At 34.8% G+C, this 23,606-nt stretch overlaps 1 protein-coding gene across 3 annotated transcripts in view; it reads left to right on the top strand.

The window, feature by feature from the left end:
• LOC108712323 (protein unc-13 homolog C-like) overlaps window positions 1-23,606 on the top strand; it is a 253,359-nt gene that overhangs the window by 220,665 nt on the left and 9,088 nt on the right. For all 3 annotated transcript variants that reach the window (XM_041588308.1, XM_041588310.1, XM_041588309.1), the window contains 3 exons: window positions 62-118; window positions 4,927-5,007; window positions 12,312-12,459. In XM_041588308.1, coding sequence (XP_041444242.1) covers window positions 62-118; window positions 4,927-5,007; window positions 12,312-12,459 — 286 coding nt within the window. The remainder of the gene's footprint in view (window positions 1-61; window positions 119-4,926; window positions 5,008-12,311; window positions 12,460-23,606) is intronic.

Consider the following 23,606-nt stretch of genomic DNA (forward strand, 5'->3'; position numbering starts at 1 on the left):
GTAAGGCTATTGAAATGGATGTACTTTGACAGTAAATTTGTTTGTCTTTTCTTTCCTCTAGGGGGCTCAAATGATTTTCAGTGCAGCTAAAGATCTCGGGCAGTTATCTAAATTGAAGGTAATACTGTTAAATCAATAATTAATTTTCTACCATAAAAAGTTAGTTTTCTACGCCTTGTAGAACCAATAAAGGCAAGTATTCTGACTGCCTTACAGGAAAACTATACCTAAAAACTATGGAGATCTTATAACATTGTTTTATCTAAATAAACCATTTTAATAATAATTTAGATATATATTTTTACTATATATTTTAGTAGTATGGGCCACTTAGTAATCGTAAATAGAAAATTGTCATTTTAAGAACTTATGGCTGTACCCTGGGATCCTACAATTTACAGTGCACACAAACAAGCCAAACCAAAAAATCCATAGTTACAGTAGGTCACGGGAGTCAATTAATGGATAAAGCTTTGTCTTTTTCTCTACACTTATTTGTGTTACAGTTAGAGCTGCAGTATTTCTGGTTGGGTGATCTCTGAGGCAGCACAGAGAATATTATAAAATGTGGGAATAGATGTAAAATGACAATATTTAGATTATTTAATAGGCCGCTTAATATTATATAAATTATATGTTGCTAAAGTATTTATTCTGGGAGTATAGTTTTACTTTAAAGAGTCAGAGTTTGTGATGGAGAACAGACTTTGTAGGGCTAAATATATAAATAATTAATGGAAGTTACATTTTTACTCTAGTTCCAGAACCTGTATTCACTTGAAAATGATCTTTACTCAACCAACATCAAGGCTAGGGTGTATTTTTCAAAGGCTGCCTGCAAGTTTCCAGTAGTCTTAGGTACTGCATCCCTGCTGTCTTTAAAAATGTCAGAACACCTTTAATGCTTTTCATTTGGAGGACTAAGCATAAAACTGAACAGGAAGGCCTGGCATTGAAGTTCACATGCTCACACTAGATCTGTACTGAGAAGAATGCACATTCTTTTCAAGCTTCATTATCAACCATTCTTTAAATATGACAATAGAAGTTGTAAAGTAAAACCACCATTGTGGTAAATTACCAGGCATACTTAAGTTTATTACAAACATTTATAAATCAGAGCATGATTTGAATTTAGGTAAACAGCTTATATACTGAATGTTCATGTGATATTCTATTCCACAAGTGTAAGGGAAGCTTGTCATACATTACTTGCTGTCCAAAGAACCAAGTAATGGCAGGAAATAGGCATGGATAAAACAAGGGAGAACAAAAGTTTTTTTTTCTAAAAACAAGGGAGAAAGAACATAAACCCATAAACAACATCTAGTTTTTGCGTTTTCTACTATAAAATATTAGGAAAATGTAATTTCTGGGGTTAGAATGCTTTTCAATTTTCATTTTATATGACGATCTAGTAGATTTTCATTGCTTCCTTGTTCTTTGATGCAGGATTTGTGGAGCAGTGATTGGTACTAAATTTCTAAATTTCAGGCACAACAAAATAACATGTGGAGTGTGACAGTGCTCACTCTGCTAAAGAATCTCACTGGCCACAAACAACATTGTTCTATGTGCCACAATAATGACACAATGTACATACTGAAGAGATTACTGCCACTGTTCATTTATACTGAGCCATTTTCCAACTTTGAATTTTGTTAAATGTAACCTCTATGATAGGTCATTCTCTTACTAAATTGTGGGTGCTAGTGAATGAGTCTATGCCAAAATGTAAGTGGGTAGTAACTCGTCAATACCAATTTACAAACAATTGAATTTCTATTTTTTCCATGAATCCTAAAAAATTTGTGGTTTTCCTAGTTTTCTTAAATGCTCTAAATAAACAAGATTTATTAAGGGGCAGATTTATCAAGGGCCGAATTTCGAGGGTTAAACAACCCTCAAATTCGACCCTCGAAGTAAAATCCTTTGAATTCTAATATCAAATGCGAAGGATTTTAGCGCAAATCGTTCGATCGAACAACGAAATTGATTCGACCAATTTTAAGCGATCGATCAAAGGATTTTTATTCAACCAAAAAAAGCTTAGAAAAGTGCTGGGGAAGGTCCCCATAGGCTAACATTGGACTTTGTTAGGTTTAAAGTGGCAAAGTATGAAGTAGAAGTTTTTTTTAAAGAGACAGTACTTCGGTTATCGAATAGTCGAACGATTCGATCGAATTTGACCAATTCGATGGTCGTAGTAACCAAAAAATTACTTTGAAATTTGAATATTTTTGCATTCAAAATATTCACTCGAGCTTAGTAAATCTGCCCTGAAGTGTAAAAACCACAGAAACATCTAATACAAAAATTGCCGGGTAAAAGTTGTCGAGGTCCTATAGAGGTCAACGGGAGCTGCGTTTTTAATTAATTCAGACTTTTAGAGGTTTTCAGATTTTTTGCTAGTGCGTTGTTCAACGTTTTTTTTTCTTCATTCATGCTTTTTAAATTTGCATTTTTAAAAATACATTTCATGACATTTGTGGTTTTAGTGAAAGTGAGTTTAATCATGGTTCTAAAACCGCTAAAATTCGACCATTAATTAATAGGCCTCTACTATTGGTAATGCATAATGCTTTCTCCAGGCCAGTTCCAGTGTAAGTGAGACATACATATACAGGTATGGGATCTGTTATCCGGAAACCCATTATCCAGAATGCTCTGAATTATGGAGAGGCAGTCTCCCATCGACATTTAATAGAAATAATAAAAAATTTTTAATATGATTTCCTTTTTCTCTATAATAATACAAACAGTACCTTGTACTTGATCCCAACTAAGATATAATTAATCCTTATTGGAAGCAAAATCAGCCTATTGGGTTTATTTAATGTTTTACATGATTTTTAAGTAGACTTAAGATATGAAGATCCAAATTATGGAAAGATCCATTATCCGGAAAGCCTCAGGTACCGAGCATTCTGGATAACTGGACCCATACCTGTATATATATATATATATATATATATATATATATATATATATATATATATATATATATATATATATATATATATATATATATATATATATATATATATATATTGCATAGAAAAACCGGCACTCTCGAAAATCAAGATTAGCTTGTCTGGGTGCATCATATATTTGTATCACAGTCCAACAGAAGAGATCCGCACTCTCAGGTCTTATAAAATCTTAGATTTGTTTATTAATAAAAAGGACCAACGTTTCAGCCTATTCCTATTCAGTGCAGTATCAGTAATTACGATTTGTATCCAGCAAGTAAGATCCGCACTCTCAGGTCTTATTTAAAATGTAAAAAGTTGTATTGTTGCATACAAGACCTTAACTATATAGATGAGAAACTAAATGACTTATAGTGCACGTATATATTTAAGACACGGGTACATGGGGAATCTAGTAGTTATAGTAGAAATTTTTACACGTACTAAAGGTATTTAGTGGGTTTCTATTAATCTACACATTGTTTGTCACACAGAATACAGGAAGTTTGTAATATTGACACAACTAAAGGAGTTCTGTACATGCATAAGAGAAGGACTGCATTTGAACTAACGTGTCTCCAAAAAGACCATTGATCCATATAAGACAGGCTCACATTTATACTGATATATTGCTACAAGAGACATAGGGTGGAGGGGTTTAACTGAATGGAATTATTCACCATGCAGGAACGGGGCATGAGTTCAGGGACTCAGATAAGAGATTTGGAATAAGAGCTGTTAAGCCGTAACTGAGAGATAGTTTTCTAACTTAAACGGAACTGATGATAAAAAGCGTTCCAGAGCAGACCTGTTATCTTAGCTCAAATTTCTGATACATTTGTAACTCATTTTAAAGCTGCGATAAGGAAGTAGGATGTGTCAGCATAATTTAATTCCACAAAATAGGGTTACATAGTATCTAGTGTTTATTTGTAATATGGATGCATTGTATAAATGTAGAGATTATTAATAGTTGCTATTTATGTATGAGCTTTGTATTTTTATAGTGATATGTTAAATGAGTTATATGTAAATGGCAGTCGTGTTTCGGAGTTATTGTTAATACGTCTGCTTCTCTGTGTCTTTTTTTCCCGCCAACTCTTGTATTTAAGGCATTTTTACAAATAATTAGACACTTTGAGAAAGGCCACGGAGGAGGCCGAAATGTTAGTCTCGTATGCAAGAATAAAACTTTTTATATTTTAAATAAGACCTGAGAGTGCGGATCTTACTTGCTGAAGATATATATATATATATATATATATATACAGTGAATAAAACAGTGTTATTTTATTCTTAGATGCATTTCCAACGTTTCGGCCCACATTTGGGCCTTTATCAAGGATACACATATATATATATATATATACCAATATTTTCCAGATCAGCACTCACTTTAGTGAGTTGCATAGTATCAATATCCAACGTTTCGGTCCCCATTGGGAAAAAGGTCCCAACGGGACCGAAACGTTGGATATTGATACTATGCAACAATTAAAATTAAATTTTTTCACTAAAGGGAGTGCTGGTCTGGAAAATATTGGTGTATACAATATTACCGCGCACCCCTCCTTTTATTGAAATCGGCTTTGGAGTGCGGATACTTATTGGAAAGATATATATATATATGTATATATATATATATATATATATATATATATATATATATATATATATATATATATATATATATATATATATATATATATATATATATTTCATTTTTATTGCTATTATAAGCCTATGCACAATGGTTGTTTTTGCATAATGCACCTGTTTCACTCTAACCATTGTTTATTAAAAGTGTTTACATTTCTGTCAAATAAATATAAATTGCTGCAATTGCCACCATATATATAATACACATAAAAAATACATAATGATTTTTTTTGCTGTGGACTTGCAGAACTTGTTTTAAAAAGATTTTTGCTTCTTCCTATTTTTGTATTTTCAGGACCATGTTATACGAGAAGAAGCTAGAAGCCTTTCACTTCGTCAATGTTCAATCATGGAAGTAGTATTAGCAACCATTAAGGTATCTTATATTATTTAACCATCACAGATTCATAAACATTAAAAAGGTCATTGACTTACTGACAATTACAGTAAATATGGATTATTATTAGCCCAGTGTTTTAACTGTTGATTTTCAAATGAACGACAAGGTGCAAAATGATTCATTGTTATTCACATGACTGCTAATTTACCACATTATCATCTTTATTAGAGAGTCAAATGCTCACACTATAGGCTTTGTACTTGTATGTATAGTGAGGCTAGAATATTAAATATAGATTTATATATCTCTGTATAATAATTTGGGATTTTTAAATAAATGCAATACAAATTGCAACTAGTTTAAAAATACGGTAACTCACCCAAGAAAGAATATAAGCATAGAGGAAACATTGCACTAAATGGTTTATCTAATCAGTTACGGTATTGGTAGATATATGTATAATCCATAAGTGAATGCAGTTATGTGAAATAGTGTTATTAATATTCAAATTCCCAGAATAATTGATGTTATAAAAGTTGCATTTGTAATTTTCTGTAGATAGAGTTGCTCTCAACCTGTATTAGGCTTAAATGTCACATAGGCAGCTTGGTTGGGAGACAGTTGAAGTAATTTAATAAAAAAAAACAGTATAAACATGTGTGCATTTAAGGAGATAATAGAAGAACAGATATTACATTCTGTTGCAGAATGTCTGAAGTTCCAGTTCTGGCTGTAATGCACAACCTTACATTGACAGCTAAAAGACTCTGGCCTTCTTTTGTACAGGACCCTGGATACAGATCTTTCCCACAGATTCTCCTGCATGCTGAAGTATAACACATTGCTACTGGATTTTTCATACAACCTCCCAATAACAAACAAAGAGATTGGCAAATCGAATTTGATTTGTTCAGATTGCTAGATAGCACTCTGGGAAATTAGATCTCTTCATTATGCCAATTAATGCATGGCACATAGACAGCTTACATCTTTTCAAAACAAATTCACCATTTTCAGTGCTAACAAATTGGCTTGTGATATTCCAACAATCCAATACTGCAAGTACAATGTCTCTGTACAATTGAGAGGGATTTATTGAAAGCAACAAAAAAATCCTCACCAGGAAACCATACTTGGAAACATGTGTCACGTGTAACCCCATTAAGAGTTGATTAGAATTATTTGTATAATAATGCATCAAATAAGCATTTCCTCTGTCTGAAAATAAATGCCATAACAAAATTATTTTGAATGGCATGTTTGATATTATTTGCCAAATACATTTTTTTTAAAAAGTAAAAGAATAATAAATGAATCACAAAACAGAAAAGGCAATCTCTTCCCACTGATGTATAGTGATACAAATACAATTAATATCATGTAGATCTATATTCTCTCAGAATGACACTGCCTGGAATTAGACAACTTGTTATCTACAAAAAACCCTAGATCCTTCTCCGTTTAAGGGATACTGTCATTTTTTTCAAAATGAATCTGTTAATAGTGCTGCTCCAGCAGAATTCTGCACTGAAATCCTTTACTCAAAAGAGCAAACGGATTTTTTTATATTCAATTTTGAAATCTGACATGGGGCTAGACATATTGGCAATTTCCCAACTGCCCCCAGTCATGTGACTGGTAAGATCTATTACATATACAATCCTGCTGGCACAAACTCACAGTAGCATTATTTGCAATAAAGTCTAGTATCCTATCCCTTTATACCCATTTGAAAAGCTTTCCTACCACTGATTTCAGTGGTCTTTAGTTTTAAGGCCGAGAACGGGATCCATTTTTGAATAGTGGCACCACATTAACAATTCACCAGTCTCTCGGCACAGTGCCAAACTTCAAAGAATATTGAAAAATTAAGTAAAGAAGTTTGGCAATCACAGAGCCAAGCTTGCTTAGTGCCCTGGGATGAATACCATCCGGTTCCAGACCTTTGATTATCTTAAGATGCCTCTTTTGAATTTTCTCATGCATCATTAGTTGTACAGTATTACTAGAGCTTGGACTACTAAGAAGGAAACCTTCATTAACTGGTTCCTCATTTGTGTAGACAGACAAAAAATAACAGTTCAGAATCTCTGCTTTTTTTCTGTTCTCATCAACCAGCGGACCCCCACTGATATTAAGTACCCATTCCTTCCTGCATAATTTTTTTTTACTATTTGCATATCTAAAAAATAATTTTGGATTCTTTTTACTGCTTGCTGCAATACCCTATTCCATCTCAATTTTAGCTTGTCTGATGTATTTTTTGCTTGATTTATTGGCCTCCTTGTACCTGATTTTTTTTTAGCTGTCCTGGCTTAAAAAGCAGGTCTTTTCTTAGCCAGCTCAACACCAATACTTCTATTGAACCACAAAGGTTTTGTTTTGAGACAACATTACTTGCTTATAAGGAATGCAACTGCACACTGAAATACAACTGCCAAGTGTAACCTAGCTTCCAATAATTCTTTAGTTCACCCACCCCTCCCCTAGTTATAGAAACTCCTTCAACATCTTAGCCATTCTTTCCCCTGGCACAGCAGTCCCCCTTCCATGAAGGTTTTAATCTACCCTTAATCTTAGAGCCTAGATCCCGGAACTCACTCTTTAATGTCTTCCATCTACCATTAATTATGTCATTAGTACCAACATGTACTAAGACAGCTGAGTCATGCCCCACCTCACCCAATAATTTGTCTACCCGATCAACCACATGCCAAATCCTAGCACCAGGAAGACAGCAAACTGTTCAGTTGTTGCAATCCAGATGACAGATTACTCTAACCACTTTCCTAATAATTGAATACCCTACAACCACAATCTGTTAAGGTCTGTCTCTGCTCTCGGCCCCACTAATACTAGAGAAACTGCCCTCCTGGCTGTTAAAGAGACCAGTCCCATCTAAAACTGCCAATCCAGAGTTCACACTCCCATATTCTTAACGCAATCTGGTGAATCTATTGGGGTGCATAAACCCAGACGCAACCTCCATTTTCCTTTTGCCCACACTAGATTTTCTTACTGTCACCCAGCTGACTACTTCATCATCCGGCTGCTGTTCTCCTCCCCCCAAACTATCTGACCCCACTAGGTCCTGTTCAGTGATTAAGAGACTCCTCTCAAGATTGTCAATCAACTGCAGTGTTGCAATGTGTTGCTTTAACACAAGTCTCTAAAGTGGCAATTTTGTCACAGAGGTAAGCAGGTTGGATCTTTTGCTCCAAATCTCAGACTGTGCACTGTGTCAAACCTTCAGTCTATCCAGCACTTATTATCCTAGTTACAGATCAAAAAACAGGAATAAAAAAATAAGTTGAGTTTAGACCAAACTTTGGATTTTGTTTGAATCTCCTTTAGTTTGAAACTCTTGTGTTTGTAACTTCTGGAGTCCCAGGCATTGTATTTATACTGTCTGCTCTCAATGGATGAAAATATTATTTTGCCTCTTTATAGGTCCCTGGTAAGGCCGCACTTGGAGTATGCAGTGCAATTTTGGACTGTAGTCCTTAAGAGGGATATAAATGAGCTGGAGAAAGTGCAGAGACGAAATTATGAGGGTAGACTGTTAATGTTGGGGTTGTTTTCTCTGGAAAAAAGACGCTTGTGAAGGGACATGATTACACTTTACAAGTACATTAGAGGACATTATAGGAATAGAGGTCCCCTGCTATTTGTCTATAAAGAGGATCACCGTACCTGAGGCCACCCCTTCAGACTAGAGGAAAATAATTTTCATTTGAGGCAGTGTAGGTGGTTCTTCACAGTTAGGGCAGTGAGGTTGTGGAATGGCTGTCTTTTAATGCCTTTAAGAGCGGCTTGGATAATTCCTTGACATGCATAATATCCAAGGCTGTTGTGATACTAAAACCTACACAGGGAGGCATATTTATCAAGGGTCGAATTTCGAATTAGTTAGAGTTTTTTTAAACTCCCTTAAAAATTAGATTGAATTCAAAATTCAACCGGGCCCTAATTTATTATTAAAATCAAATTTTTAAAACTCAAACTAATTTAAACAACCCGAAAACTCGAATCGAATTTGATTCAAATTCGATCAAACTTGATTGAAATTTTTACTCCAAAAAAACAAAAACAAATTGATCCCTGGACCTCTCCCATTGACTAATACAGAATTTTGGCAGGTTTTAGGTGGCGAATAGTTGAATTTGATAATTCCCTAGTCAAATTTGACAGTTTTGACCATAACATTTTTTTAAAATTTTAATTTGAGGGGTTAGTGTGTGTAAGTGAGTGTGTGTATGTATGGATGCTGGGTTTCATTTGGAGGGGTTAAACTTTATGGATTTTGGTCTTTTTTCAGCACAATTTAACTTTGTAGCTATGTTTAGGTGCACTAATCATAACCCAACCCAAAGTAAAGCAGTTTGTGGCAAACATGTTGTAAGCACGATAGCACACCAAACTTTGCTATTTAGCAAAAAAAAACACTTTGAGAATTAAACCACAGTACTTAAATATAGAAAACTTACTTTGAAATAATAGTTTATAAAAAAAATACTTATTTTGTGTTGATAGGTTTGCTTTTATTTGATTTTTGTTTGATTTTAGTTGTTTTTACCAGTAAACAGCCTGTTAGTAAGCCAATCTGATTGGATTCAATGGAGCAGGGACAAAAGGCAGATCTGCTTTTCTCATCCTGCAAAAATATGCAGGCTGACAACAGCTGGAGCCTTCAGCCTCTGTGGCCATAGCCTAACTGCCAAATAGTAAGACTATTCATATACTTGCTCTATTCTCAGGGGTGCTATGCGAATGAGAAACTTGCCTCAGTTGGCAGTGACCCCACTACTTACCAGGGGCGGCAGAAAGCCACTCCTGGTCATTTTAACAGCCAAATTTCAGGATTGAAAACAAGGCCAAAAGCCAAAAATTTGAGCGTGGGGGAGGGGGGGGGCAGGAAAGCCACCTTGCCTTTTCTAAAAAGGCACAGTTCAAGAAAGTAGCTTTTCACTTTTGAGCCTTATCAGAAGAACCTCTAAAGTTTAACCATGACATATTTCATATCTCTGTAAAGAACATATTTGCCTCAATTTAATTCACCAGCCTGTAGGTCTCACCACATTCCCCCACTTTAGCTTTGATCTCCAGACAAACTCACAGACGTTCAACAAACTCAATATATTGACAACCAATTGTGACAGATTTACCTTTATTTCCTATTGATCCAGTTGTTTTCTTACGTGTGAATACCATAAAAAAAAACTGTAGTGGTTTAATAGCCTCAGTGCAATTTTGGTAACAACCAGATCAATAAATCCTTCCCTTAAGCTGTCATACAACATTTCAAGGAGAACTGTAAGAATGAGCTTTACATTTCTGATCAGGCATTAAACTAGTGCTTCATATCCCCAGCTAAACACATAGGGGCAGATTTACTAAGCTCGAGTGAAGAATTCGAATGAAAAAAAATTAGAATTTCAAAGTATTTTTTTGGGTCGAAGGATTTTAATTCCAAGTCGAATATCGAGGGTTAATTAACCCTCGATATTCGACCCTTAGTGAATCGGCCCCTTATTGTCATTGTCCTGTTGCTTCCTGGTGGCTTTGCAAAATAGTAAGTTTACTTTAACAAATACAAGATTTTAATAGTGTCCTTGCATTAACATTTGTGAATTATTTAGAGGAATGTTCACAACCACATTGCATCCTCATATGTGAGTGAGCATTCTGGAAACCTGCAATGATAGGGTGCCTGAGGGCTGAACTTAAGAGTCTTTGTCCCCCTAAAGTAACAAAACAAATGACTGAGACAAAAGCAACAATGAAGACTAAATAATTTCTGTAGGTAAATAAATGTACAAGTTTTATGTTCACAAGAAGAACTGCTCTGTTTGAGAAAACAAATCAGGTGAGAAATTAAACTCAAAATGAATTATATTGTAATTAACCTCCGTTCGAGCATCAGAGCTGATGCAAATAGTAGAAGAAATGGAATAAACATTAAATGGCAGAATGGATAACTGAATATAATAAAACTGCTATCAACAAACACACGCACAAATACAGGTATAAAGAAACCGCACACATAAATAAGTTACGTTCCTTAGCTATAGCCTTTGCTGTACATCTAATCTCTCATGACCTAGAACCCAATGCAGTCACAGCCTCCAATTTATACAGTTTATTTTACCTATGTTTATATTGTATTACTGACCTTACCAAATACTAACTCTACTTGGTCTATCTACTTCTTTGTGGGGAACCAACCCAAGTCAAATAAAACAAGAAAGAGAATTATTCTCTATAATAAACAACAACATTTGCATCAGAGCTGATGCAAATGGTAGAAGAAATGGAATAAACATTAAATGGCAGAATGGATAACTGAATATAATAAAACTGCTATCAACAAACACACGCACAAATACAGGTATAAAGAAACCGCACACATAAATAAGTTACGTTCCTTAGCTATAGCCTTTGCTGTACATCTAATCTCTCATGACCTAGAACCCAATGCAGTCACAGCCTCCAATTTATACAGTTTATTTTACCTATGTTTATATTGTATTACTGACCTTACCAAATACTAACTCTACTTGGTCTATCTACTTCTTTGTGGGGAACCAACCCAAGTCAAATAAAACAAGAAAGAGAATTATTCTCTATAATAAACAACAACAAAAATTGATCAGTTGTCATGAGCTTTGTAGTTAACTTTCCCTGTTGAGCAGAAGATTTATAGTCCAGTAACATTGTATGCAAGATTTATGCCTTGATTAAAGTAGGTTTAAAAAGTTGGTTTAATATGTCACTGCTATGTCACTTAGTTTTATACCCTGTTGTGGAGAGAGGGACTAAAAGGGAGATTTACAACTAAGAATAATGTATGAAAATAATAAAATTAGGCAAAGTGATAAATGTCATTTTGAAGACTTTACAGAAGAAACCGTACAAATTATCTATCAAAGCAGAAGGGGATGCTAGATAAAGCCTGTGTGCCAACAAGACAATAGTGAGGATTCAAATGCTTCTAAATATGTTGCCATGTTAACAATTTAGAGTTGTTTTATATCTGATTCCTGTCATGTATGTCCACCCAGGTTATGTGTCTGGAAACCATTGTACCCAACTTTAAATAACTACTAAGTTACTTAAGTCTCCTAAATTTCCAGTATTGCATAACAGAAATATCACAGACTGAAGCTTGATCTGCAGATGGATACAATGTATTTTTCATATAAGTGAAGAGATAGATAAGTAGATTGGATAGTTTGGATATAAAATATGTAAAACATAGAGATAAATAATTAATATATGAAGGCTTTGCAATTTATTATAACTATTCCAAATCGTATCTTTTGTTTTTCCTTTTGCTACAGCAATACTTTCACGCTGGTGGGAATGGTTTAAAAAAGAATTTCTTGGAAAAGAGCCCAGACTTACAGTCTTTGAAATATGCATTAAACCTTTACACCCAAACCACTGATGCTTTGATAAAAAAATTCATTGACACACAAACATGTCAAGGTAAGTGCAGGACATTTTCTACCCATTAGTGAATGTGGTGAAGCTACAGACTTCAGTTTACCTATGTACAGTATATGCACAATCACTCCTGTGTATCAGTTTAATATGACTTAAGCCATTGCCTGATCTGTGAAATTTCCCAAAACAGAGTTGAGAATGACTTTCAAATAATACATTGACTCTCTCTAATAATAAAATAAATTTAACGACCATGATTTTTAACTTTTGGTAGTGACAATTGGGTGGTAATTAGCACATAACTTATGTATGTTACCAAATGTACAAAAGGGATGTTTTTTTCAATACTGTTTTTTCTTAGCATATCTACTTGGAATACCAACCCTCAACTCTCCTTTATACCAAAGTATAACTAGGCATCCATTGTGTTTTTCTATTGTGTTTCTTTCCCACGTTCTTTCTTCCTTTTCATGGGCAGCTTTTTCATTACTTTCAAAAACCCACTGGTGGACAAAGAAGCTTATTTTTTTAAACCCATTCAGCAGCAAGCCAGATCAATTGATTGCAGAAAATAAAATGGGATCAGGAATTCACTTAAAGTTTTTGCAGTCAATCTCACATGCCACACTTCATAAATCTGCTCCTTGGTGTGCTATTAGACTAGAGCAGGGATCCCCAACCTTTTGAACCTGTGAGCAACATTCAGATGTAAAAGGATTTGGGGAGCAACACTAGCATGAAAAATGTTCTTGGGGTGCCAAATAAGTGCTGTGATTGGTCATTTGGTAGCCCCTATGTGGATTGTCAACCTATATTGAGGCTCTGTTTGGCAGTACACCTAGTTTTTATACACCCAAAACTTGCATCCAAGTCTTGAATTCAAAAATAAGCTCCTGTTTTGAGGCCACTGGGAGCAACATCCATGGGGTTGGAGAGCAACATGTTACTCACGAGCTACTGGTTGGGGATCACTGGACTAGAGAGAAACACAGCTAAATAAGTATATATTGGCGGTAGTTTTATATATTTGTTATCAAATACCTATTAATGGCCAGTGCCATATAGATGCATGTGTGCAAGGATAGTGAAATGTGGAATTAGGTGAAATTCTTACCTTGGATTAACCCTTCACATTTTAACATACGATCCTCAGTATTGGGATGAGGTCTCTATTCCCTAGTCTACTTGTTTCAGGACTCCCACCACAGTGAAAAAGATTAGGTTAATTTGTCTTTCCAGACTAAGTATGATCCCTACACAGCAGACAAAGTGATCAGTAATGCCAAGGGAACCCTCCAACTGACCCCATTAATGCTATTCTATCAAACATTTACAATGCTCTAAAAAAAGAAAAAATAATTAATTATATATACAAAGGGTGTGTCCCAGATACCTAGAGGTTAATTGTATTACAAGGGTTAACATGTGCTAAGCTATTCTGAAATATGTATCCTAGAGAGTTCATATTATCTTCAAATATTTAATTAAATTCACCCACAATAATCTTGCTTAGAAAATCGGGGCAGAAAAAGGGGCAGATTTATCAAGGGTCGAAGTGAATTTCGAGGGAATTTTCGAAGTAAAAAATTTCGAAATTCATAGTAATTTTTTTGGATACTTTGACCATCGAATAGGATACTATGACTTCGAATTTACTTCGAATTCGATTCGAAGTAAAAATAGTTTGAATATTCGACCATTCAATAATCGAAGTACTGTCTCGAATTCTAAGTATTTTAATTTGATGGTCGAATATCGAAGTATTTTACACTTCGAAATTCGACCCTTGATAAATCTGCCCCTAAATCTAAACAACATCTTGTAACATTTTTCAGAATGCAGACACTGCACAAATTTGATAATTTCTTCTTCATGATTTGATTTGGAATAGAATGTGCAATGTTCCCAATGTATTTGATTTTATGTAAATAAATCTATTTTAAGTATTTTGAGCTTTTCACTTTTTTAAACACACTGCTTTTATTCTGAGCACAACTGTAGGTGTTCTTATAAGTATAAAGAGATACCATAAATGATATTGATGTCTCAGTGAATAGATCTAAAACTTTAAGAAGTCCTGTAGGTATTATTATATTCTAAGTCAAAAGTAACTTTTAGCCACAAAAAGTTTAAGTGCCAGTTAAACAAATAGTGTACACACTATAGACACAGTTATTTAAAAATGTTTAGCATAATTAGCTCCTTTTACAGTTCAAATATAGCCAGAAACGTAAAAACTGTGTTGCTTTGATGCCCTTCCATTATTAAACATAGATAAGATGGTCTCATTTTATATTTTGGCTTCTTGCTTCCCCTTCTACCTCATGAATTGTACAAAAAGTACTTTGTTTTCTCCTCGCAGATGCATTTCAAGTGTCTTGTAAATTGTAAGCAGTATCGCATAGCATAAAAGCAATCTCAAGTGGCTTTCAGATGTAGCGCTGTGTATATCATGATGGGGAAATACTGACAAAAGAAATTTGCTATATGTAATATCTTTTGTTTTGTTGACTCATAAATAAGTTGCATGAAAGGTTAAGAAGACCTTGAAGGCAGCATTTCTCTAAATGATTATAGATTATTTAATAGCAGTCTCCTTACACAGACTGGATTCCTACTGCAACAACATTGATAGCAGTTATTTAAAGGGACAAAAAAGCTCTATGTATAAAATGTATTTAATATTGGATATTTTCGGGCAGGGTTTGGGTGTTTTTATCAGGATTTGGAATTGGGATTTTTGGGGTCTTTTTGTGAACCTACAAAATCACCAGCTGGATACAGGCTGATTGGTCTGATTTAGTAAATGTTCCATTCTTCTGACAGGGCACAGGCTCATTCACATAAACATCAAATTTTAAAAAGTGCAAAAAGGAGATTAAAGTAAATGCTTATTCTTCAGTGACACGTACTGGTACCTGAAAAACCACTGAAAATGCATGGCAAGAGTTGGAGAGTTTAGCAAAATACATTTTTAAGATATTGAAACACTAGTCCTTGATCTTAAAAATCATAATATAAAATTGCAAACACCATTTTCCTATTTCAGGAGCTTTTTATACAGTATATCCAGCCAATAAGAGCAAATTAATTTACTGTTATATTTGTTACCTCTGAGCTCCATTTTGTTTTTGATGGATTTTTTTTGCATGGTATTTATTTTCAAATTGATAAATAGTAAATATATTGCTAGAATAATATAAACATGCAATCACAATAACCGCATTTCAATCAAAGTACAGATCACAAGAAATTGCTGTTTAAGAAGCTTTGTAATATTAGGTTCCCGGTATGCCATGAATCTAGAGCAGTTGCTTAAATTTTCCCAGCAACCATCCAACATCCAATTTTCACACATCTTAGTTAATGTTGCTATACCTTGCAAAAGTATTCTAATCCTTTACCTATTGCCATTTGCAATGCTATGGGGCTACATTTTACTACTTTAACTACAGTGGACCCTATTAAGCAGGGCAAGGTCCCATTGCACCAACTGCTCCACAGGTTGTTACGCTACTATATAGAGGTTCTGTAGGTTTATGGTGAACCTCTGGTACTCTGACAGGCCTGCCTAACTTTCAGGCCTGATACTGCAAGAGAACCCTTTCCCTCTACTAAAAACTGAAGCTTGGATAAAAAGGACAATGAAACAAAACACAAGGCCAAAACAAACCCAAAACTGTGAAACAAAAAAGATGGATGTCTATTAATGGCCCAGTCTCTCTTAGCTTCACTGAAAATCTGTGGAGCTTAAAAATCATACAACCTAACCTAAACAACTGGAGAAAATCTTTGTAGTGTGCAATACAGGTACAGGTATGAGACCTATCATCCAGAATGCTCAAGACCTTGGTTATTCCAGATAAGGGATATTTCTGTAATTTGTAATCATATGTTGTCTACTAAAAAATCATGTAAACAATATATCAACCCAAAAAGGCTGGTTTTGCTTCCAATAAGGATTATTTATATCTTAGTTTGGAGCTTTCTGAATAACTGGTTTCCGGATAACGAATACCATACCTGTATATTGCTGTTATTGCTGCAAAATGCATCTGTTGAAAATAACGAATACAATTAATTGTGTATTAATACTTTTACAAGACACACAAAAAAAGTTTTAGATTATGTTCAATTAAAGCAAGTGGAACTTTTAGAAACAAATTCCTGTAAAGGCAGGTTGTCCCTTGGGATTCAGATGGCAAAATACATTTTCTGTTATTGTCAGCAGCAGTATCTCCAAATCCCAGGGATTGTTGAAGTATACTCGAAATATAATTGACCCATTTGCATTTCCCACATGATACCTTAATCTAAATGTATATTATACTGCATCAATATCTTTCTGTCTCTCTTTGTTTACATATCTATAACGTATTTTATCTCCAAAGTTCATATGATGTAGTGATAAGATCACAATGGTGCTTGGCAGTTACTGCTAAGAAATGTTTCTCAGCTATGCTTTGTTTGCCATCAGTTGCTCACATAAAAAGGATAAATAATTCATAGGCAAAAGGTAAAAAGGACCCTTCATGAGACAAACAGGACTTTGCATTTATAAAACTTACTTCAATGTGCTTCTGTTCAGAATGTTGCAGCTACAATAAGAAGTTTATAGTGAATACTTATATCACCTAAATTATTATTTATTAATAGTGATGGGCCAATCTCTCTCGTTTTCATGCGCCGAAAAATTTGCGAATTTCCCGCAAAACTCGCGAGACAGCAAAATATTTGTGAAAAATTGTGAAATCTCAAAGTTCACGAAAAATTTGTGAAATTCGAACGTTTTCACTAAAAAATCAAGCAATTCAAATGTTTTCACAAAAAAATCGAGAAATTTGAAGTTTTCACAAAAAAATCAAGCATTTTGAACCTTTTCACGAAAAAATTGTGAAAAACAGAAATTTCCACGGGAGATTCTCTAATTTATTCGCCGGCGGTGAAACGCGGCAATTCGATGCAAATTCATGGCAGGCGAATTTATTCGCCCATCACTATTTATTAGATCAGTTAATAACAGGATGGTACAAGCACACCAATATTATTCATAATAAAGTGATTCTAGTCTATACCACTCTTATAATTATTTTTAAAAGGCATTCATGTTGCTTAAATTGGTGTTCCATGCATAACCAGTTTGTCCTGTCCAGTATCTCATAGCAACAATTAATTTAATTGGCCTGATGTAATTTAAACAGCCATTATTAATAATAGTTCTTAATACTTCACTATCATCTTTGTGAATTTTCTCAAGAAAACATAACCAAAACTTGCTAGTGTGTAAAGTAATAGATTTAAAGCTGTGTAATGTTCTAGGAATCATTTACAACCATTCATTCTTGTTTCATATATTTAGTTTGCCTGCTAAAGCCTGGCAGTTCCGAGTTTGTGATATGTGGAAATGTACTTGGCTATTGAATTTTCATTAAACTTATTACAGTTCAAACTCACATTTTCTTCATCACAAATCTTTTTGATTATCACAGAATCAGATTTAAAGAGTAGACTCTGGTACTGCAAATAAATCTGTTGAACTGTAATGAGAATTTGCATAAGTAAAGCCAGACAGGGCTCAATATTAAATTACTGTTTAGAAGAAGATGCTTAAGTGCCTGATAAATTAGGGATTTAAATAAATAAATGGGATGAGTAACATGTTTATGAATTTCATAGCACTGTGATTTATTTAGACACAGTAAGGACCTTTTCATAAGAACATTAAAATACCTGCCCAACTTAGAAGGAGAGATGAGGCCAGTGACTTGTTTAAATCAATGTGTAAATGTGCTACTGAATGGCTTTTATAAGCTGCTTTTTCAGTATTCTTTTGATGCTCTTACTCTTAAGTCAGGTTAAGATAATCACTAGACTTGTTCAAAAAGTTTTCTTACAAGACCCTTCATTTCAAATTCATTGTTGTGATTAATCAATCTTGGCACTGCACTTATTCATGACTGCAGAGAATTCGCTTTAAGTTGCCTTTTTAATTTATTTTCCAGTGAAAGGACACAAGGACATATTCACAATGCAATATGCAGTGTGCAATCTCAATATCAATTTATTCTTGATCCAGCACTCTGTGCAGAGAACAAAAACCCCAGTGGGCTCAAGTGCTGTCAAATGAGCACTGAGGGGCACACGCTTGAGCCTTTTGTGTGGTTGCATTTGTGCCCCCAGTTGTAAATGACCACTAAATTCATTTATAACTAAAACACCAAAAGCATTACCTTGAATAGGACTGTCCAACTGTAGGCCCATGTTCTGATGTTTGAGGGTTTTTTTTTTTGACATCCAGCATGCCTAATCTTCATAGACCTCTTTGTAGGACATCATTGTTCATCATGATTATCCAGCTCCTAAACATATCAAATACTTGATAATTGGTAAAAACTGAAAAACCTGTATAGCACTGACCTAAACAAGATAAGATTTTTAGTGAAAAGACATCAATAATATGTCCACATTCCTTCTAGGTTCTTAAGTAAATCCCTAGTTGATCCTAAAGGTTAGGACTCTAACTGACTGTATACTGACATAAACTGACAAAGCTGAAATCAAATATGTCTTCTTGACTAATGGTTAGTACAGAGGCTTTACTGAGATGGATTTTCTTGGTTTAACCTGTACCATGAATCATTGGCAATTAAAATATATTTTATTTAGAGGTGCTGCCAAAGCTAAATGGCTAATTTTTTTAGTGCACATCCATTCTCAGCCGACCTATTATACTGGATGACAAGAGAGTATATAATTTATGGAGTCAATGGTCCTTTTTTATTTCAGATATAGGATCTATTATCCAGAATGCCTGAGACCTGAGGTTCTAGGATAAGATTTTTTGTGTAATTTGGATCACCATACCCTAAATATGCTAAAAAATTTTAAAAGACATGTAAAGCCAAAAAATGAAATCCAATTATTACTTTCTTTAATGAAAAAAACTATCACCGATATACTTTAATTAAAACATGTGTACCATTTTTATAAGAAACCTGACTGTATGCAGTCAAATTCTCCCTTCATTTATTGCTGTGGACAGGAATTGTCAGACGGTCCCTTACTGCTCTACAGGGAAACAATCATACTTATGAACAGCAGGGGGAGCCCCCGCCTTACTTCCCAGCCATGCAGAACTCAAGCAGCTTTGGTTGTTTCCCTGTAGAGCAGTCGCGACTGTGTAAAGATTTGTATTGGATTTTATTTTGGCTTTACATCCCCTTTACTGTTTCCAACTCCAGATGTAGGGACAAAGATCATGGAGCCAGATTTAAACAGATAAGCTGGGATTCTATTTTGGAGGATTATTTTGCTGCAGCCACTGGTTCTGTAGAGTTGGAGAAAGTTTGTATTAAACAATACAAAAACTATGAAATCCACATTAGATTACATGACAACACAGGACCCAGTAATATTCTGATTATTAATCAGTCTTGCTGTATCGGCTTCTAGCAGATGTTATTTGACTTGTGCTTTTTTGATTATTTATGATGATCCCTAAGCAGCTCAGACCACACTGAGCATGTGTTCAGTCTTGGTCTTGCAAAGATGTTTAACAAAGTTATAAGATGGTGACTCCCTGTGGCCAACTTTGAAAGCATAAATCATTTATTTGATTAGGCTTGTGATGCAGTAAGTTTATGTTTATGTTTAGTATACAAAATACAGCCTTTCTAGCCTTATTCTATTTTAGACTTAACTTCCCCTGTAAACATCAAATAACCTCAATAGGATCGTTTTGCCACCAATATGGATTCATATAGCTTAGTTTGGATCAAGTGCAGTGTACAGTTTTATTATTATTATTATTATTATTATTATTATTATTATTATTATTACTACAGTGAAAACAGAATCATTTTTAAAAATCATTATTTGTTTACAATGTATTTTATGAGAGATTTCTAGATAAGGGATGCCATACTTGTACAAATTTATTTTGGTCTGTGTTCTTATTGAATCTCTGACCAACAACAATGGCAACAATGAAAACTGAATGAAATCAAACCAGCCGAGTTACAAAATACACTACTCTGCATTTTCCTATGCTATTTTATGCAAAAGTGTGTATATACAGTATATATATATATATATATATATATATATATATATAAAATATATATATATATAATATATATATATATATATATATCGTGACTATTATTTTTGCAATAATACAATATTGCCAAATACTTGCCATGTCACAGTATATGATTTATTTAATGATATGCATAAATATCAAATATTAATGCAATTGGTATGACAAAAAAAGGTTTTATTACAGTACATACAAATAAAAATTTTTGATTCATGAGTTTTATTTATATAGAACTCTTTTCAACGTACCAACCTTACCAACGTATAAATATGATGCTAAAGCATTTACTTAATTGCTAGAAATGGACAACACAATTATTTTACCATACTGGCCTTTTTGTTATGTTATTACATGATAGTTATCATAATTACATTGAACCATTTTTGCCCGTTCATTTCATGAAACCATCTTAAAATACTATTATTTGAGCATATAATTCATTTGGACTATGCAAATTAATATAAAGCAGAGGAAAAGCCTGCCCCTTTTTGCCACCTTGGACCAAGCAGGTGCACTGTCTCTCTCAATAATAAGTGGATGGCAAGTTTTAGCACAATTCACTTTTTTTGCCCTCAAACTCACAAATTTGAACTAAGGTTTTAAAAACTTGAATTTGTCTAATGCCATGTTTTTATCCACAACACATTAGAATTTCAGCATAATTGTGGGCACATGCTTTCCTGCATCCAACAAGTTTCCACAAAAAAAGTACAATACCTGTTGGTAAATATGTGAGCAAGTTGCGGCATCTCTTTACCCCTCTGCACTTGTTTTCAAGTGGTGTCAGTTCCAGTATTCAGTGTTAATAACATTAGCATCCAGTTAACATTCAGATACCAAGTTACTTGTGTCTACTGCCACAGCCCACTAGCAGGGGCGATCCTGGCCCCTCCGCCGCCTGAGGCAGCAGCAGTTGCTGCTGCCCCCCCATTCCACCGTGCGCATACCTTTTTGCGCCTGAGGGGGTCCAGGGGGTCCACGAGGGCAGCAGAGAGGGCCAGGACACTAGTGTCGAGAGCCTAACTACGCTCTCTGTGCTAGAAGTGCTGAATTTCCGGTTTGAAAACCGGAAATTCGGCTCTCAAAGTACCAGGAGCGGCATTTTTCCCACCCCTGGTACCTAGTGGGGCACTGCAGCCCGAGGTGAGAGCCTCAACTTGCCTCATTGGCAAAGGGCCCCTGCCCACTAAAGAAACCCTGGATATACCATAAGGTCCAGAAATAATTTCAGAATTCCCTTTCAACTTGTGCGCAATTCATCAGAGTAAGCTGCATGGGTATGTTGGCACTTACTAAACTATGCAAAGTATAGACACAAGTAATTTTCTGAATGTCAATGTGCACTTAATTTCTAATTAGTTTTAGTGCTTTTCAATTGCACTTGCATTCACAAATGTAGAAGTGTAGCAGTAGGTGGAATAAGTTTGTTATATTCTCTGTGGTGTGTTTCATTGACCAGCCATCCCTTTTCCTGGATAGAATAAAAGATGGCCACAGAGGAAACCTCTTTGCTCCTTCCCCACTAATAAATGTCACTTTCAGCTCTGTAGGCAATAAAGCCAAGCATTATCACTTTAAAGTAGTCCCAGTTGCCTGCTATTGGATTCTTTAAATTGACATTGATGCACTTCTACAAATGCTTTGAATGTTTTCTCTACACCTTCCCACTGGCCCTAGTCTCTTGTCACAAAAGATAAATGTGGCCCTTACTCATCAGTAGACAGGAAACAGGGATACCTAGTTAATCCATTCTGAACAGCAATACTATTTGCTTAAACGGACAGCTAGCTTGACAGCTAGAAAGAGCTTTAGGCAGTTTCTAGTGATGGTCAGTCATAGTATTGAACAGTCTCTATATACAATCATATGAAACAGTTTGGAAACCCCTCAATACAGATTGTGCAAATTGTGCTGAATTGTAGAACGATGTACAGATACACCATCTGGAGCAAGATGTTCTTGAAGGTCTTTGGAGGTGATCTTTGGGTTGTCTCTAACCATTCTCACAATCCTCCACATATGTATTTTTCTTGGCCTGCGAGACCTGGGTTTTTCAGCAACTGTGCCTGTGGCCTTCTATTTCCTAATTACGGTCCTTACAGTTGAAACTGACAGTTTAAAACTCCAAGATAGCTTTTTGTAGCCTTCCCCTAAACCATGATACAGAACAATCTTTGTTTTCAGCTCTTTTGAGAGTTGCTTTGAGGATCCCATGCTGTCACTCTTCAGAGGAGAGACAAATAGAAGCCCAACTTGCAATTGGGCACCTTAAATACCTTTTCTCATGATTGGACACACTTGCCTATGAAGTTTAAGGCTTAACTAGCTAATCCAACCAATTTGGTGTTGGCAGTAATCAGTATTGAGCGGTTACATGAGTCAAATTAGCAAAATTACAAGGGTACACAAATTTTTGCACAGCCCGTTTTCTCACATTTGGTTTAATTTCATACATCTGAAAACTGCTTCACTAAAAATCTTTGTTCAAAATATACCCCAGTACTCAGATGTTCCTGGGAAATGAAAGAGTTTGACGAAAACTCAGAATTTTGCCTGAAAACTTTATTGCCAAAAATCCAGAGCACATAAAAAAATCATTGAGACTTCTCCCATTGACTTATATGCAACCTCAACAGGTCTGAGATGCTGGATTTTCAGATTCTGACTTTTCCTTCATCAGGGTTTAATAAATTCAAAAAAAGTCAGATTGTATAAAAAAAATCACAAATTATTCCTGATTTTTGCATTCAGAGTTTAGTAAACAACCCCCTTAGTCAAAGGCTAGTCATAGCCCTTTGTTGAAGGCTGCGGGTGGTGCACCTGGGTCTCTTCCCTAATGTGAGGAGTTACTATCTGACTTGGGACCTTCTTTTTTATGTACATCTTTACTATAAGATCAATACCTGTTTCTTATATACTATACTAAAACTTCAGGAAACTTTAAAATATTCATGTATTCATAAGCTTTGCATTTCATTGTTGATAACCATGTGATTGAGCTGCTTTTCCTGCAGGGAGAGTTATGATCAAGAAACATACTGTCCTAACACAACAACAAAAGTTGGTAGCCAAGAGTCGGCATTTAACATGT

The sequence above is a fragment of the Xenopus laevis genome, chromosome 3S (assembly GCF_017654675.1).
Source record: "Xenopus laevis strain J_2021 chromosome 3S, Xenopus_laevis_v10.1, whole genome shotgun sequence".
NCBI classification, from domain to species: Eukaryota; Metazoa; Chordata; class Amphibia; order Anura; family Pipidae; genus Xenopus; species Xenopus laevis.